This window comes from Dendrobates tinctorius, unplaced genomic scaffold (genome assembly GCF_039654945.1).
Source record: "Dendrobates tinctorius isolate UK_male_01 unplaced genomic scaffold, ASM3965494v1 ptg000129l, whole genome shotgun sequence".
In the NCBI taxonomy this organism is placed as follows: domain Eukaryota; kingdom Metazoa; phylum Chordata; class Amphibia; order Anura; family Dendrobatidae; genus Dendrobates; species Dendrobates tinctorius.
Window position 1 is genome coordinate 28,696,845 of NW_027361797.1, and position 19,803 is coordinate 28,716,647.

The 19,803-nt window shown below is 42.7% G+C and overlaps 1 protein-coding gene across 3 annotated transcripts in view; it reads right to left on the bottom strand.

The window, feature by feature from the left end:
* Positions 1-314: 314 nt before the first annotated feature.
* SNX29 (sorting nexin 29) overlaps positions 315-19,803 on the bottom strand; it is a 520,598-nt gene continuing 501,109 nt past the window's right edge. For 2 of the 3 annotated variants that reach the window (XM_073542894.1, XM_073542895.1), the window contains exon 21: positions 315-1,155. In XM_073542894.1, the coding sequence (XP_073398995.1) occupies positions 1,026-1,155 (130 nt within the window). In that variant the 3' untranslated portion in view covers positions 315-1,025. The remainder of the gene's footprint in view (positions 1,156-19,803) is intronic. The other variant, XR_012219883.1, reaches the window with a different exon arrangement.

Here is a 19,803-nt window from a genome sequence, read left to right on the forward strand (position 1 = left end):
AACAAACCATAAATCCTGGTTAGTACAACATTTGCTGAAACAACATGTTTTGTTACTTACTCTTTTTTTGCAAATTACATAAGATTGCGGCACCTTCCCTTTAAAGTGATGATGGGGCTTGTTATATACCCAAGTCCTTCATTATTTTTTCGTGTTACACAATGCTACATTTTTATGTTTTTGGACCCAAGATGGGTCACCCAATACTGGTGTACGGAGATTACTCATACAGCTGATCTTACAGTAGTTGTGATATACTGTATGACCCAGAAACCACCATTTTTACATGTTTATTTGCTCAGAGACCCAAGAAATTGATCAACAACACCTATAATTTATTTTTCTTTCATCTATTACAATCCACTTACCCACAGGATAGATGATAACTTATAAATCGGTGGAGGTCCGACTACTTGGATCTCCACCAATGGGCAGAATGCCCAATTGTTGCACTTTTCTTTCCCTGTGGGACGTCTAAGCACTCTGCTTTTTTCAGCAACCCCATGAAGAATGAATGGAGCGGCGGTAGAGTTAAGAAAAAACCATTATCTTTATATAATAACAATCGTATCACTGATTGGACCCAACTGGGCAGAATCATGAGACATGGCCATAATCAAAAAAATTGTGTTAGTGACCCAGAGTTGTGTATATCTATGCAAACTCATCACCAAATAACTTACTTATTATATCTACTAGGCCAAAATAATCGTTCGATACAAACCCGCTTCGTTGGCGTGTTCCCACCATGATGTGTTGACCTAAAAATAAGAAAGTGATTATACTTAGCATGCTACGAGTGACCCTATGACATTAGTCATTATAATGTGCAAGAAGAAAAAGAAACGCCTAGAAGTAATGGTCATCACATGAGAAAAAATCTGAAGACTTCATAAGAAAAGTGCATCTTCTAGGAGCAAAGTCTATACGTTGCGGCATGACCTATTTCGGGACACAAGCCGTTTTGCCGAGTTCAGTTTTTTTATTTTCCATCTAGTGTTAGGACTTAGCATGGAATAACGTGGTCAGAGGTCCCCGCTCTGGGGTTCAGGGTTTCGTGACTCTCTCTGGTGACTGCGAGATAATTTTGGAAATCGAGAAGCCACTTTGGATCGACTGCCTTTGCCGCCTTGTTCTCCATTGCCTTGAATGTCGCTGAAAAACAGAATAAAGCAGATAAATAGATAATAGGCACAAATTACTCACAAAATGACTGCAGTAAATGGAAGAACATATTCCACTATGAACATTAGTGACCTTGGAATACGCTATTCACAGCAATTACCTTAACAGAGTGACTGTCAGCAAAGTAGGGAGGTAAATGCAATATATGTGTAATATTACAAGGCTCCACATTTACTCTGCACACTGATGCAATACATATACTTCTGAATAGCAAATTATGCTCATTTGTAAGTACACATTATTTCACCAGCTACTCACAAGAAGCAGGAGAGAGAAGAAAAAAAACCCTATTTTATCCCAAAATTTCATAATTCCAAGCACTTTCCAGACATTATCGGAACTGTCCCCATTGGGGCTCAGAATCTAGACTCAGTGTCAGTATGTCTTTGGAGTGTGGGAGGAAAGAGGCATAACCAACCAGAGGCAACCCATACAAACTCCTTGGATATGTTGTCTTTGGTTGGATTTGAACATAGGACCCCAACGCTGCAGTGCTAACCACTGAGCCACCATGCTGCCCTGCATACAATGCACACAGAGTAGAGGAGATCCTGCTCTTCTGTCGCTATGTAGCACACAGGTACAAACAATAGCAGCAACATGGAGGACAATAAACAGCAGTACTGAGCGCTGAAGCTCTGAATCCAGCTCTGGTGTGAGGCAAACACCAGGGCCTAGGATTTTCGATTGTCCTTGAGCTGCAGTAAAGTCTCCCATACAGAATAGAGGCGATTCTGTTCTCCTGTCTCTATGTAGCCCACAGGTACAAACAGTAGCAGCAACATGGAGGACAATAAACAGCAGTACTGAGCGCTGAAGCTCTGAATCCAGCTCTGGCGTGAGGTAAACACCAGGGCCTAGGATTTTCGATTGTCCTTGAGCTGCAGTAAAGTCTCCCATACAGAATAGAGGCGATTCTGTTCTCCTGTCTCTATGTAGCCCACAGGTACAAACAGTAGCATGAGCATGGAGGACACTATACAGCAGGACTGAGCGGTGAAGCTCTGAATCCAGCTTTGGTGTTAGAAAACTAATTTCTAGAAAACTGCAGCACAGGTTTGTATGTTTCTCTGCCTCTCTCTTACTGCAGCTTCTCCCTTTCCCTCTTTGTAGACTTATATGGTCAGCACGTGAACTAATCCCTCAGCGAACTGAAATAGTCTGTCTTTTTCTCTCAAGATGGATTTTAGCTGATTTCACAGTGAATGATGAGTTTAGGAGGATAAAAATATTGTTTTTCTATAATAATATATTACAAGTTTTCTTATATTGGCTTGTACTTTTTATTTATGTGAAGTTTCTTAAAACGACACTGACCATATAAGCTCTAGATTCTAGAGTCTAGAAGATGACTCTAAGAAGAATCACATTGGCAACATGAAACGTCAACAAATACCCCAGAAGTGTGACCTTCTGCTTCTCCTGACAAATACAGAAAGACCCTAGAATTGGTACAGCGCTGTCACTCATATCAGATTTTCAAAAAATCCAAGATGTGGCATCTGGCATGCGACGGCAATCCACAATGGCCAAACAGTGAGAACCAGTAGTTTTTGTTATACATTTAGGGTATGTGCACACGTTGTGGATTTTGATGCTATTTAATGGTAAATGAAGAATTGCTGTGCACACAGCGTTTTTTTTTTCGCAGCATGTCAATTCTATTTGTGGATACGCAGCAGCGTTTTCCAATCTGGCACATAGAGGTGCGGATTATCTGCAGAAAATTACGCAGGCTAATCTGCAACGTGTGCACATACCCTTAGACTGAACTAGATGCCATTTAATAGGGTTGTCCTATCTGCTTCAGCAATAAATGAAGTGTGGTGGTTCTGACTTCCCCAATGTCCAACAATAATTTGTTATCCTTAGGGGAAGCTCCTGCCATCACTCATTTTCCCAACAGAAACATGGCGCCCATTTAAATGAATGGTAAACCATGTAATATATGATGACACGATTATAGAGGATTCAGAAAGGTACTGTTCAGACAGCACTTTTTTCAATTTCATGCACTATTTAGCAATAAAAAAGCCTGACCAAGAGCCACTCTAGATGTACTTGGTTTATGCATGGAACGAGTTGTACTATTTGAGCTGCTCAAGCATCATGGATAGAAAGGTTCCCTTTAAGCTTGGTCGAGCCAATCAGCAGGATATTTTTTATCCCAAACAAATAACATGTATGTAAAGGTGCTTTAATTCTTATAAAATCCATATCTTTGTTGTACAGGAAAGATATATATCTTTGTACCGTGTTAGCCGGTAGATAGAAGAATATTCAGAATTGAGAGTCCTCAGTGGTTGATACCTTTTAATGGCTAACTGAAAAGATGGTAACACATTGCAAGCTTTCGAGACTACTCAGGTCTCTTCATCAGGCTAGACTAATACAACATCTGAAGAATCACATATTTATACACAATACAACACAGAAATCACACAATAGATAAGACAAGTGATGTGAAGCAGAATCGTCAATATGGGAGAGGGATAAACATAAATGTTGGAACAGTTCATAGATAAGGAGTGTGAAAGTTTTATTGCCCTCTGATTGGGGTCTGGTTCTGTGTTGTGTGATGACCCCAGAAGGTCTGAGGAGGAAATTACTTAATTGATGTAAAAAGACATAAATCCATGAGACACATTCATTCCTGCACTGAGTGTGTCAAAGGTGGTCATAAATTTATACTCCCGGACTCTTCTGTCTCTCTGAGACTTGAAGTTACCTTTAATACAAGTAATTTAATGTCCATCATGCTATGACCGGGGATACAAAAATGTTTTGCCACAGCTAGATCCATTCTTTTTTATTGTGTGGCGATGAGAATTCATCCTTGTTCTCAGTTTTGCCCGTTCTCCTCCACATACAGACCTGATCACGCGAAAACGGCCTGGGCCGTTTCTCGTCGTCAGCTTCCTGTGGCGCCGATGAGCGTCGCGTGGACGTGGGCGGGAGGACGTCAGGATCGCCTCGTCTGACAGGTAAGTAGCGACCCCCGACCGCTGCTATGTCGCTGGTGAGATCTGCCTGTGTGGCAGCTCACTAGCGACCACTTAACATGCACCAGTGATCCATATCGTTGTCGGGATCGCTGGTGCATCGCTAAGTGTGACAGTACCTTATCCCTCTCCCATAATGACGATTCTGCTTCACATCACTTGTCTTATCTATTGTGTTATTTCTGTGAAGTTTTGTGTATAAATATGTGATTATTCAGATGTTGTATTAGTCCCCGATGAAGCCCAGCGCGAAACGTGCGTAGGGGCTCTGGGGCTGGACACCACGCACATGCACTTTCCTTATGGGTAAGCATGGTTACCTTTTCATAATTTTCCCCACACCTTTTTGCACATAGCACTTTACTGGAAGGTCCTGTATGAATTCCCCATGTCTATTGGTATGTACTTCACTTTGGTAGAAACACTAGACGGCCAAGTGTGAGACTCTTCAGCATGGGTATCAGTCTTTATGCAGGTTTTTGGGGCTATGCATTTTCATTTTTTGTACCATTGCATTTACCATACATGTGCGGTGTATCCATCCCCTCTCTTTCTTAGTGTCATGTCCGACATCTGATCATATGATTGTATTTTGTAATGTACACCTTTTATGCACCTGTACTAATAAAGAGCGAATAATTTTTGATATTATAACCATTTATGTTTATTGACTCTATGGCGTTATACTCCGTTTTCTATGTAGGTTCATATATTTCTAAGGGAGTTGTCCTCTTGTTTATGCCATTATGAACGTCCTTTTTTCTAGATAGGAAAAAGTATCATGTTCATTGCTATGTTGGATTATGTTAAAATGTTGTATTAGTCTAGCCTGATGAAGAGATGGGAGGCAGGTAGTGGGCGGGGAAAAGAGAGACAAGCAGGAGAGCTGTAAGTGCAGTGCCAGCCCACAGCACTTGCAGCTCATTAGCATACAATTTAAAGTATGGATTTCTGAAAAACAGCAAAATGGATTTCTATAAGCAGGGTAAGGATCTACTCAGCATTAAAGCACCTTTACATACATACCCTTAGTTTGGGGTTTAAATTCCTGATGACAGGCTCCCTTTAAGTCAATCCACCCAATGCACTAGTTAGGAAGAACAATGTAAGAGCCAACCACAACTAGAAAAACCCTTTAGATACATATGTCAGATTGAAAAAACATACATTTGGCATCCCGCACTTTACATTTAGTATTTTTTATATTAGTCTAAAGGATATGCAACTTTTCTGTGTAAAAGTAGGGTTAAATTACATCGTCTGATGTAGCTTGGAGCAATAGCCTACAAAAGGAAGTGAAATCCATGCTGGGGATTTGTGCGAGTAGTACGCAGAGAGTGAATGGCAATGGTGCTCTAGTTAGCCGTCTCCTAATTAAGGAGGTTTCATTAGATGATGAAGTACATTAGCAATACATCCCTGCAGGGCACTTTTAGCTTGTTCTGACTCTGATCTTACATGAATGATTTTGTATATATCTGCTAGAAAACAAGAACATCATTCATTGTGGCAAAAAAATATTCACTTTTAAGTAGAAATATACAAGGGAATGGTTAGTGGGAGATGGCTAATTTTACTGTCAACCTTGCCATAGTCTCAACCCTGAAGTAATAGGTCATGTGAACAATACCTTCTATAGTGCATGTAATATCATCAAACGTAGGGCTTATATAGTGTCAGCCAACAGCGACATTTCATATACATGTCAACTAAAACTGCATGTACAATAACATCATTGCATATATACACATTATATGCACTACATATACAGTATAGTCATAAAATATGGCACGTGCTGTACCTCATTGTGACCCCCTCCTTATAGCACATGTGATAAGTCTGTACCTGGTATCCTCCTACAAGCGCATGTCTACAGACCATACTGGAGTTGACGCTGCCTTCTGACGCAGATATTTAGGGATACCAGATGCCATGGGCTGGTAGGTCTACAATAAAATCTAATCTATAAAGCTCAATGTGTGTATGTATGTCCGGGATTGGTATCCGCACCGTCGCAGCTACAGCCACAAAATTTGGCACAGTCACACGTCTGGACCCCGAGAGCGTCATAGGCCATGTTGTGAGGTGAAATTTTAACCCCGCGCGTTCCAATTCACCAAACAATTTTGCCCCTATCTACATAATGGGGAAAAAGTATATGTATGTATTGGCATCTACACTGTCGCATATGCGTCCTGGATATCTATTGAGGCCAAGTATTCTCCCTGCTCCATGGCTGATATGACTGACCGGAGAGACTCCATCCGGAAATGTCTGATCCTGATGTTCAGAAGCTCCAGGTCCAAAACAGGCCTGACAGATCCGTCCTTTTTGGGAACCGCAAAAAGGTTGCAATAGAACCCCTGATTTTTTTCGTGTTCCGGCACTGGAACAATGACTCCGCTGTGCTGGAGCGATTTGATGGCTCCCAATAGAGCCCTTGCCTGGGCATCCACCCTGGGAAGCCGGGAAAGAAAAAAACATCTTTTAGGGTATCTGACAAATTCTATTTTGTAACCTTAGGCCACCAATTTCTTTACCCATACGTCGTGAGCGACACTGACCCAGACGTGGAAAAACCAGAGTAGGCGGCCGCCCACCTTACTGGTGTCGTCTGGTAAAGGCCTCAAGTCAATTGGCCGACGATCTTTGGGATCTGGATCCCCTCGATCTGGGCTGCTGAGTACGCATTCTCCCCAATGGGTTGGCTCTATATGAGACCTGCCGCTCCCTATTCTGGTTGGGGCGGCGGAATTGGTCGCTGTAGTCCACCTGGTGTTGCGAAAGGCCCGAAAACGTGCCTGAAACGGGTGACGAAAAAGCGGTTTGACCTTTTGTTGAGGGAGAAACCCGCTCTTTCCTCCTGTGGAGTCGGAAATAAGTTGATCCAACTTCTCCCCAAATAGGCGGCCACACTGATAAGGCAGGGAAGTCAAGGACTTCTTAGAAGAAGAATCGGCTCGCCATGTCCTTAATCATAGGGCTCTTCTGATAGAAATTGCATTAGCGGCAGCAAGTGCCGAGCAATTGGCTGATTCCAAAGACGCATTGATTACATAGTCTCTGGCCATTGCCATCTGACCTGCGACCTCCGAAATCTCTGCAGGTAGATCCTGCTCCTGCGCGACCTTGTTTAATGTTTCTGACCATGATATCATAGCCTTGGCTACTCAAGTTGCTGCGAACGAGGGAGCAAGTGCTGACCCTGACGCCTCATATACTGAGCGAGCTAAGCTCTATATAAGGCGATCCGTGGGATCCTTAATCGAGGAAACACTAAGGACGGATAGCAGGGTCTTAGTGGCTAGGCGTGAAACCGGAGGATCCACCATCGGGGATTCCATCCATCTTTTACGGAGGTCTAGAGCAAACGGATACCTTGTTTCGAGTGCCTTTTGACCCGAGAAACGCCTGTCTGGATGTTCTCTGTGCCGCTGCACTATGTCCTCAAACTCCGGGTGAGAGGAAAAAATTCTGTGCGGGCGCTTCACTCGCATAAATGCCACTTTATGTCCCGTAGCCGCTGCGGGATCATCCTCAATCCCCAGGGTCTGATTGACGGCTTCTATGAGGCTGTTCACTGTTTCATGTGACCCTGGAGTGTCCAGGTCAAGGGGCTCATCTGAGTCGCAATCTGAGGTCTGCTCGCTATCAACCACTGGTGACGGGAAGCGAGAAGCAGAGCTTACGGATGCCAAGGCACCGGAGGGACTGGGCAACACCGTGTGGATTCGTTTCCTCCGGATCTGCCTGGAGTGAGAGCGGCCCCTGTAGGCCGGAGGCTTTTGTGAGGTGGAGGTTCCCTCTAAGGCCGGCAAGCCATTGTCCCTGCCCCTATCTGGGGCCTGAAGGGACTCCATTGCTCTCGTAAGCGACGCCATGGACTGTGATAGTGAGCGCAGGTATGTGAGGGGGTCTTGATAAAATAGGACGGTGCAAGCACCCTAGCTCCATCTAACCCCTTCAGGGGGTGAGGAGAGGGACCGTCCGCCACCTTGCAGCACCGCAGTCTAAGCATTGGTGGAGCAGTGGGGGCCGCACGGACTAATCTTGTGCCTCTGTACAGTCCATGGTTTCAATACCTAGGGGTGGTCGGGGCTAAGTCCGGCATTGTGTCCCACGACGCGGGAGAGGATACGTGGAGGGACACTCGCACGTGCTCACCCGTTATTGGTTTGGGGAAATTGGACCCTTTCAATAGGATCCGTTGCCCCTGTCACATCTTCATGGAAAAAGACGAAAAAAGTCTGGAGAAAAAACAGGCGTGTGCCTCCATGGACACTACGCAAAAAAACTGATTTCCGCCCGCAATAGGGGCAAGGGTGTATACGGCGGAGGAGGAGCTAACCTCTTTTTTTCACTTCGTGTCAGCCTCCTAGCGGCAGAAGCATACACCCACAGTATCTGTGTCCCCCAATAAGGCGAAGGAGAAAAAGTATATGTATGTATTGGCATCTGCACCGTCGTAGCTACAGCCACAAAATTTGGCACAGTCACACGTCTGGACCCCGAGAGTGTCATAGGCTATGTTGTGAGGCAAAATTTTATCCCCACGCGTTCCAATTCACCAAACAATTTTGCCCCTATCTACATAATGGGGAATAAGTATATGTATGTATTGGCATCTGCACCGTCACAGCTACAGCCACAAAATTTTGCACAGTCACACGTCTGGACCCCGAGAGCGTCATAGGCTATGTTGTGAAGCGAAATTTTAACCCCACGCGTTCCAATTCACCAAACAATTTTGCCCCTATCTACATAATGGGGAAAAAGTGAAAGGAAAAGTGTTGGAGGCAAATTGACAGCTGCCAGATGTGAACAAGGGGGACTTAAAGAATGAGAGCGATAGCGCCAAAGAGTATATACCGTACAGTTGCTAAGGTGGGGCCCTGACATGGGATACTCACCACACACGGGATATGAACACACACACAAAATGCGCCACACACTACTACGTGCTTCAACACATATACCCCCTCAGCACACATTTCACCACCCTCGACACATAAAAGTCGAAACACAAAAGTCGCCACTCAAAACTCGCCACGCTGTCCCAGGGCTGTTTAAAAGATGAAACATGAGCTGTGATTGGTTGCTATCAGCAACAGTTTTCTTTGTAGACAGTTGTGATAACTGAGGCCTATTATTCTTATCATTTCTATGGTGTTATCGTCCTTCTGTAAAGCTGGAAATAACACAATTTATTACCGTGCCGACACAGACCACACTCTGACACAGACTGCAGGGGGAGCCCAGTATCTCACAGGATAGGATTAGATACACGGCTCAACAGTCAGTATCACACAGGATAGGATTAGATACACAGCTCAGCAGTCAGTATCACACAGGATAGGATTAGATACATATCTCAGCAGACAGTATCACACAGAATAGGAACACGGCTCAGCAGACTGTATCACACAGGATAGGATTAGATACACAGCTCAGCAGACTATCACACAGGATAGGATTAGATACACAGCTCAGCAGTCAGTATCACACAGGACAGGAATAGATACACGGCTCAGCAGACAGTATCACACAGGATAGGATTAGATACGCAGCTCAGCACACAGTATCACACAGAATAGTATTAGATACACGGCTCAGCAGACAGTATCACACAGCATAGAATTAGATGCACAGTTTTTATGTGCAATATAATCATTATAATTTGTTATAACTAACCACAGTTGGTTACTATGGCCAGGCAACGCCGGGCTCTTCAGCTAGTATACTATAAATCCTGCACACAGTCAATCTACAGTTTAGTGTAAAGACCATTCCAGGTCAACCAGTCCACAGTCTAGTGTAAAAAACGGTCAGTCGATAGTTTAGTGTAGACGATGCCCATGGTCAGTTCACAGTCTAGCGTAAAGACCATTCCAGGTCAACTAGTCCATAGTCTAGTATAAAAACCGGTCAGTCGATAGTTTAGCTGCCACCATCAATCCACAGAAACCAAGAGAAAAGAGAACCGACAAGGCGGCTAATATGTTCAAGTGCAAAAGCGCAACTTTATTGATCAAGAAAAAAGAAGCCAACAATCAGTGAGAATCACTCACTATATACACAGATAGCATATATGAATATTCATAAAAGACAATAGAAACCTTCTCAGTTAAATACGAATAAACAAAAATAAAGTCCAAATTAATAAAGACTTAAAAAAGTTTTTATTTAATTACGCAATAAAAGGAAAACAAAACAAATTGGACATAATACCATAAAATGTCATAGATACCCGTGATCAGTGGCTTAATGTGTCTCCAGCTCCCTCTAACGTACGTTTCGCCTTGAGAAAGCCACGGTAGGCGAAACATACGTTGGAGGGAGCTGGAGACACATTGAGCCACTGATCACGGGTATCTATGATCTTATTACATTCCCTATGCACTTTATTTGAGCTTTTAGACCCTGTGTCTGCTTACTATGTGCACTTTAGATTGCTGATGGATTTTTTATGATCACTATATTTATTCATGGCCCATGTGTTTACTATGTAACTATCTCCTTATACTATGACATTTTATGGTATTGTATTATGTCCAATTTGTTTGGTTTTCCTTTTATTGCGTAATTAAATAAAAACTTTATTGATCAAGACTTAGGTGCACGAGGGGAGGGGAACAACCTAAAGAAAAAGCAAGTGTTTAGTCCAAGTGGTAAATATAAGAAGTTGGAAAACACAAATAAGTATACAACAAAAAGACATACTTCTTGGGTATTAAAATTGCACTAATAGATAATACCATATATTGTATATACATGGCCCATGGAACATAGTGCAAGTAAATGAATGTATCTATATGAGACTGCTTAAGTGCTGAAGTGCATAGGTATAAAAGTAGAAAAGCTCCCAATGTAACAGAAAGATAAATATAAGTGTTATAGCAATAGTCTATATAAGACTTATTAAAATGACATAATGCTTAGATAAATATCAGAGTAAGGCTAAGTGCACACGTAGCAGAAAATTTCTGCTTGAAAACCTGACTCCCTTCCTAGAAACCGCACCTATTTTTTTGCGCGGTTTTGATGCGTTTTTTCCGCAGCGGTTTCAAAACGCATGGACGAAGCCAAGACCGCGGAAAAATCTGCAAAATTAATGTGCATGCTGCGTTTAAAAACGCATCAATGTGCACAAAAAGTGCAAAATGCATAGTAATGACTGGGAAGCTTATTTTTAGCGGTTTTATAGCGGTTTTATAGTGAAAACCGCGGTAAAAACCGCTAAAAAAACGCTGTGTGTGAACACAGCCTCAAGGTATGAATGGGAATAGTAGTCTGTATGCACCTAATGCTGTGTAAGAACATAGAGATACCCAATGAAGGGCAGCAGCACACTCAAAAATCGATCATGACAGTTGCTGTATGGCAAGTTTGTACGTGGATGATAGTAGCTACACAGCACCACGAGCATATGCCCCACCCCGATGCACGTTCTTGGTTCTGCCACCGCCGGTCAAAAGCCGATCTACTAGTGCAATTTTGATACCCAAGAAGTGTATATTTTTCTTGTATGCTTATTTATTGTGTTTTCCAACTTTTTATATGTACCACTTGGACTAAACACCCACTTTTTCTTCTGGTTGTTCCACTTCCCCTGTGCACCTAGATTTTCACTTGAATATATAGGCCTCCTTGCCGGTTCACTTTTCTTTTTATTTCTGTGCATTTGCCGATGGGTCATCACATAGTCTAATATATACATGCACTTATATGGTGATATACCTTTCACACATGGTTAAATCCTGTTTACCATGTATTCACATATGCATGTGTATGGTTATCTACGTTTTTCAGTTTTTTCTTAATATCAATCCACAGTCTAGTGTAAAAGCTGTTGCCAGTCATTCCACAGTATAGCGTAAGTGTTGCCACCAGTCACTCCACAGTCTAGTACAGTGTTACCCAACTCCAGTCCTCAAGAACCACCAGGAGATCATGTTTTCAGGATTTCCTTAGTATTACACAGGTGATGGAATTATCTCCTGTGTAGTACTATGGAAATCCTGACATGACCTGTTAATGGCTCCTGAGGACTGGTGTTTGGGAATACTGGTCTAGTGTAAGTGTTGCCACCAATCACTCCATAATCTAGCTTATCACTCCCAGTCTAGTGTAAGTTCCGCCAACATTCACTCCACAGTCTAGTGTAAGTGCTGCCACCAATCACTCCACAGACTAGTGTAAGTTCCGACAACAGTCACTCCATAGTCTAGTGTAAGTGCCGCCAACGGTATCTCCAGAATCTAGTGTAAGTGCTGCCACTAGTTACTCCACAGTCTAATGTAAGTGCCGCCAACATTCACTCCACAGTCCAGTGTAAGTTCCGCCAACAGTCACTCCACAGTCTAGTGTAAGTGCTGCCAACAGTCACTCCAAAGTCTAGTGTGACACCAAAAGTCACTCCATAGTCTAGTGTAAGTGCTGCCAGTCACTCCAAAGTCTAGCATATCCCTCGACATTATAGTGCAAGTATATACTACAAGAGGTCAGTCTACATTCTAATGCACAATCTGCCATTTGTCAGCCCAGGCCTACCGATTTTCACTGCAAAATATGGATGAGATTTAGTAAATTCTCATCCATAATGCTCTCACTGTAACATACACTAACGGTCCAAATTTTGGGATCACCCAGACAATTTTGTGTTTTCCATGAAAACTCGTAGTTTTATTAATCAACTGAGTTGCCAAATTAATTTAAAATCGTGTCCAGACATTGACAAGTGTTATAAATGGGTCACCGAGGAGGATAGCAGGCCAGGCTAAGCCACAGAAAACCAGAGAGGTTGGTAACTAAGCGGATGCAGACCCCTGATCCTGTCCACACAACTAGCAGTAGCCGAGGAGTGTACCTACGATGATCCAAGACGCCTCAGCACAGCCGGAGAGCTAATTAAGCCTAAAGCAAGAAAGGGGAAATCTAAACTGCCCGGAGCCGACCCCAAAGGAATAGATAGCCCCCAAACATATACTGTTGGTGAGACAAGATGAAAACACAAACGCAGGCAGAAAAATAGACTGAGCAAACGATGGGGCCCACACTGACTAGACAGGGCAGGAAAGGAAAGACACTGTCTGCAATCACGCAAAAAACCCTGCAAAAAGTCCAACACGTCTGATGCGCAAAAACACTGAAGTCGCACGACTTCGCCCCCCACTCTATCAGCACTCTGGTATATTCTGAAAGCAAAGCAAAAAGAGACCAATATAAAAGGGGACAAAACAAACTGGCACATGCAGTAACATATGGGTGGTGATTCATCACAGCCCCAGCCGGAGCTAGCTGACCCGCACAAAGCAGAGATAAACAAAACCAGATCAAATGCAAACAGAATAGCAAATGAACCACTTAGCTGAACATGCAAGGAAAGAGCAGGAGACATCAGACCTCAGGAGGCACAGGGAAAAAATCACCAGCAGGGATAGAGGGAGTCAGCTGTCTTAAATCCCAATCAGAAACCCCAGATCTCCAATCATCTTCATCATTATCAGGTGGCAAGCCTCTGTCAATCAGATCAGCTCCACTACCTCCAGCAACCACCAGAGAGAGCCCAGAAAGAGAACTCTCAATCTGACCAGCTCCACTAACTTCAGTAATCACCAGGGGGAAGCCAGAGAGAGAATTCACAACAGACAAGGTTCGAAAAAAAGATTTTTATTGGAAATAATAATTTTCTCCTTCAAACTTTGTTTTCATCAAAGAATGCTCCCTTTGCAGCAAATACAGCATTGCAGACCTTTGCATTCTAGCAGTTCATTTGCTGAGGTAATCCGGAGAAATTTCACCTCATGCTTCCAGAAGCCCCTCCCTCAAGTTGGTATGGCTTGATGGGCACTTTTTGCATACCATACGGTCAAGCTGCTCCCACAACAGCTCAATGGGGTTGAGATCTGGTGCCTGCGCTGGCCACTCCATTACAGATAGAATACCAGCTGCCTGCTTCTTCCCCAAATAGTTCTTGCATAATTTGGAGTTCTTTGGGTCATTGTCCTGTTGTAGGATGAAATTGGCTACAATCAAGCGCTGTCCACAGGGTATGGCATTGTGCTGCAAAATGGAGTGATAGCCTTCCTTATTCAAAATCCCTTTTACGTTGTACAAATCTCCCACTTTACCAGCACCAAAGCAACCCCAGACCATCACATTACCTCCACCATGCTTGACAGATGGCGTCAGGCACTCTTCCAGCATCTTTTCAGTTGTTCTGTGTCTCACAAATGTTCTTCTGTGTGATCCAAACACCTAAAACTTGGATTCATCTGTCCATAACACTTTTTTCCAATCTTCCTCTATCCAATGTCTGTGTTCTTTTGCCCATATTAATCTTGTCCTTTTAATAGCCAGTCTCAGATGTGACTTTTTCTTTGCCACTCTGCACTGAAGGCCAGCATCCCGGAGTCGCCGCTTCATTGTAGACATTGACACTGGCGTTTTGCGTGTACTAATTAATGAAGCTGCCAGTTGAGGACCTGTGAGGCATCGATTTCTCAAACTACAGACTCTAATGTACTTGTCTCGTTGCTCAGTTGTGCAGCGGGGCCTCCCATTTCTCTTTCTAGTCTGGTTAGAGCCTATTTGTGCTCTCCTCTGAAGGATGTAGAACACACTGTTGTAGGAAATCTTCAGTTTCTTGGCAATTTCTCACATGGAATAGCCTTCCTTTCTAAGAACAAGGACAAACTGTCGAGTTTCACATGAAAGTTCTTTTTTTCTGGCCATTTTGAGAGTTTACTGGAACCAACAAATGTAATGCTCCAGATTCTCAATTAGCTCAAAGGAAGGTCAGGTTTATAGCTTCTCTAATCAGCCAAACTGTTTTCAGCTGTGCTAACATACTTGCACAAGTGTTTTCAAGTGGATTCAACCATCCATTAGCCTTCTTACACAGTTAACAAACACAAAGTACCATAAGAACACTCGAGTGATGGTTTTTGGAAATGGGCCTCTATAGACCTATGAACATATTGCATTACAAACCAGACGTTTGCAGCTAAAATAGTCATTTACCACATTAACAATGTATAGAGTGTATTTCTCAATCATTTAATGTTAGCTTCATTGGAAAAAAACTGTGCTTTTCTTTCAAAAAAGAGGAAATTTCTAAGTGACCCTACACTTTTACACGGTAGTGTACAGCTGACTTTCTGTATATGTGACCCATGTGAACATACTGCACATTGGAGTACTCAATAATAAGACAAATCAAGCCTACATAGAAAAATACAGCTACAGATGAGAGTAGCCATGCTGGAGAGCTTCTTGGATCCTAGTGCTGCCACCAGTCACTCCATAGTCTAGTGCAAGTGCCGCCACCAGTCACTCCACAGTCTAGTGCAAGTGCCGCCAACAGTCACTCCACAGTCTAGTGCAAGTGCCGCCAACAGTCACTCCACAGTCTAGTGCAAGTGCCGCCAACAGTCACTCCACAGTCTTGTGCAAGTGCCGCCAACAGTCACTCCACAGTCTAGTGCAAGTGCCGCCAACAGTCACTCCACAGTCTTGTGCAAGTGCTGCCAACAGTCACTCCACAGTCTTGTGCAAGTGCCGCCAAGTCACTCCACCGTCCAGTGCAAGTGCCGCCAACAGTCACTCCACAGTCTAGTGCAATTGCTGCCAACAGTCACTCCACAGTCTAGCATATCCCTCGACATTATAGCGCAAGTATACTACGAAGGGTCAGTCTACATTCTAATTCACAATCTGCCACTTGTCAGCCCACGGCCTACTGATTTTCACTGCAGAATATGGATGAAATTCAGTAAATTCTTATCCATAATGCTCTCACTGTAATATACAGCTGATTTTTTATCAGGTAAGACCCCTGTATATATGACCAGTGTGAACATACTGTATGCTAAAGTACTCAACAATAAGGTAAAATCAAGTCTACATAGAAGAACACAGCGACAGGTAAGAGTAGCCATGCTGGAGAGCTTTTTGGATCCTATTGCCAATAATGATTAATAAAAATATTGCACATAGGATTGGCACAAATGACTCCAATATAGAGGTAAATTACATAGTACACAAACAACATGAGAGCGGTATGCTGGTATTCTGCACAGTGTTTTCATACAGTACATGCTCTGCACATGACATATATGTGGTCAGTTGCTTGAATATTGATTATGATAAAGATATCCATTTTCTACCACAAGGCTTGACAGAAATTAAAACCTGTCAGTGCAGATAATACCTATGTAAAATGTCTAGCTCCGCCAGCTGCATATACACTAATAATGCTGCATCCACTTGAACCGAGATGATTAACCTCTGTCGTCTTCTTCTCGAAATGAAAAAGGAGCATTAACCAGTACCACTGTGCTGCTCGCACTCGCCAGGAAAATGCGGAGTCCATGCTGTGAGATGGCCTGTTCTTACAGTAATTGTTATTTTGATTTCCAAGAATTTCTGTCCGGATATACAAATCTGAATACAAATCCATGTAAATTGATTTTCCTATAATGTGTGTTTTTTGTAGTTAATCTTTAGAATACAATTCCCCCCCCCTTTCACTGTTGACTTCCCAAGTGGCGTTTCATGTACTTTTTAAGGCTGTGTCTGCATAATTACTTCTATAATTGCAGATATTAGAATTTTTTCTTTCTATCATGTCTCCACAGACAGTGCTAATTTTATACAATCACATGGATGTTAGAAATACTTTGCTGGAAAAATGAAGACTCCACAATCGAAAAAGTAAGGGGCATGCATGGAAAGATTTCTATCTTTCCATGCACGCCCCTCACTTTTTTGATATTGGGTATCGGGAAATAAAATCAGATTTTAACTGTTGATTTTCACAAAGTAAGAAGAAGGTTCTGCCATAGGAGGTCACTGTGGGGGGGTCTACAAGGGACCACACAAAACATTCCCCGATTTCCTAATAATTTCATCTAAGAAGCTAAGTCAATGGAAGAAGAAGGGGAATTTTACACACCCTAAATTATACGGGGGTCACCAATTTGTTTTTGGCAATAACTGGCAAATTTTGCTTGTTTCACATATACTTGTAACTTTCTACTATGTTGGTTCCTTACACAAATACAGAAAAACATCATGTTGTTTATTTGGCACATTATGTGATGTCCTTACAGTACTGGTCAAAAGTTTGGACACACCTGTTCATGCAATGTTTTTTCTTTTGCTCTTATTGTAATGTGCAGCTTGCAGATTCAGGCTGGGATCACACCTGCAAGAAACACGGACAAGTCTCACATCTTATTACCTGGCACTAGGGAGCGAGTGTGTGGCTGCATGCTCCGATCCGAATGCCGGCGGTAGTGTCGGGTACTAAGATGATAGACTCGTCCGTGTTTCTCGCATGTGTGATCCTGGCCTTAGACTGAGGGCAACACAATCAAAAAGGAACACAAATGGAACAAGGAGTAACGAAACACACAAGAAACAAACCAGAATATTAGTTAAATCTTAGATTCCTCAAATTTATCGCCCTTTTACTCCAATGAAAGTTTTACACACCCTTTGTCAACCTCTCAAGCATCTTCATTAGATTTCACCGGAGATAACTTCCAATTATGGTATAAGAAGAGGCATTTACAGAAGAATAAACAGAATTGTTTTGCTCACAACATTCTCTTCTCCGAGTGCTCGTCATTTTGGAGGGCCTAATCTCTTAATTCGGCCTCACTGGTGATCTGGCAATCTGACTTTGGGTCAGAACAAAAACAGCTACAACAAAAGTCTGCCTCGCCACGAGTTCATTTGTGGAATGACGGACCATCAGAACGTGTTTGTGATGATTGGGTGTGTTTTGTAGTCCCGGTGTTGGAACACCGCTCCATACAGGGCTGAGCCCTATTCTGCAGCTGTTCTAAGGGCACCGTCAGAAGGCCGTATAACAAGGCTGATGACCATATCGCAGTGCTCTGGCTGGCCGGTGGATCTCTTGACCCAAGTGTGACAGCTGCATAGAAATACATGCTGTCACGCTCTGGTCAGGAGAGGAGATGACCAATCTGAGCATCGCAATGCCATCGTCGTCCGTGTTATGCAGTCATCTGTCTGTGCCCTAAGACAGAACATTGCAAGATTCATTGAATCCAAAACAGCAGGGAAAAAAAAGACGACTCTTAAAACTTAGCTTTTATAATATATCGGTAAAAAATAACCCTCAACAATATATTAAAATACTCTCCAATAAAAGATTATTATATGACATATGAGTAAAAAGAGGGGACTTTGTAGAATGGAAGGAATAGCTCATATTCTGATTAGTTTCACACATGTCTCTTCACTTCTTATTTCCACATTTGTGGTTTTGCTGCCTCCAGTCTGAATCTACAATATGCACATTCCAGTAAGAACAAGGATGTTTAGTTTTGATATATTTTGCTACCTGTCAATCAGCAAAGGGGGGAGGGTGAGTTTTGGTCTCGCCCAGGGTGCACGGAGCACCCACTTTTGTAGAAGGATTAAAGATCTTTTTTAGCTTAATCAGAGTTAAGAAAATAAACAGGCATGGTTTTTTTTATAGGGGTCAGGAACCTATATGGCCATATTATTGATTAGTTTAAAAGGAACCGGTCATGTTCCCAGATGCTGTCAATGTGCAGATATAGGATTAATAGTGTTCCAATGCTGAAAGTGCGACTACTGGGGGAAAATAAATTTTATTTCTCCCAGGAGCTGCTGTCTTTTAGTCATAGAGGTGTAACCAGAGCACAGTACACCGTGAACGGTGGCTGAAAGCAGGCCACTGTGATTGACAGCATGCTCTGCAGTGCTTCTGTGCAACGCAAACTGTCTAAGTGCTTAGGTGTACTTACAGCCAGCGCTCACAGTATAGTGAACGGTGACTGAAGCAGCTCCGTGCTCGACTCTCTGATTGAAAGCCAGCAGCTTCCAGGAGGAAATTAGTTCATTTTTTCCCTGCAGCTGGGCGGATCACACTGTAACACTACTAACCCACAGAATGACCCTATATCTGCAGGTTAACAGCATTTGAAGACCTTACAGGTTGAATTTAAACTGACTTTTTGGAGTGGCAAATTCTCATTGAGGTGCCCATAAACAGTGCAAAATCAGCTGATTATGTATAAGGATTTCTCAACTCACCCCCAACAGGTGACAAGGATTGAGTTTATTGAATATCAACTATGTTATGGATCGGCACCTAAAGTAAAATGAGTAACTTAAGTAAGAGATTGTTTATTACTAAAAAGTCTCGGAAACGTAATACATTTCTGAACTGCATTCTCCTCTGAGCTTATAGATTTGACAGCTGCAAAACACAATTCTACAAATGCACCGAGCGACCAATGATCCATGTCACACTCGCTGGGAATCACTCCTGTCCATAGACTGGTATGAGAATATGTTCTCACATCAGCAGCTGTCAGCAAAGAAATACCTAAGGGGGTAATAACTCTAAGGCTGCTGCAATGATGATTCGGAACGGATGTTACCAAGAAGAAGGATTACATTACAGATATAGCAGCCGTGTATATAATGCTTTCTCTTAGTCTCTTAAGGCTGAACTTTGGTGATTTTTAAAAAATGTCATAAAAGTGATCCTCTAATAGTGTTATGTGACAATGGAAATGATGCGGCTACTATAATGACAGCACAAGTTTAATCT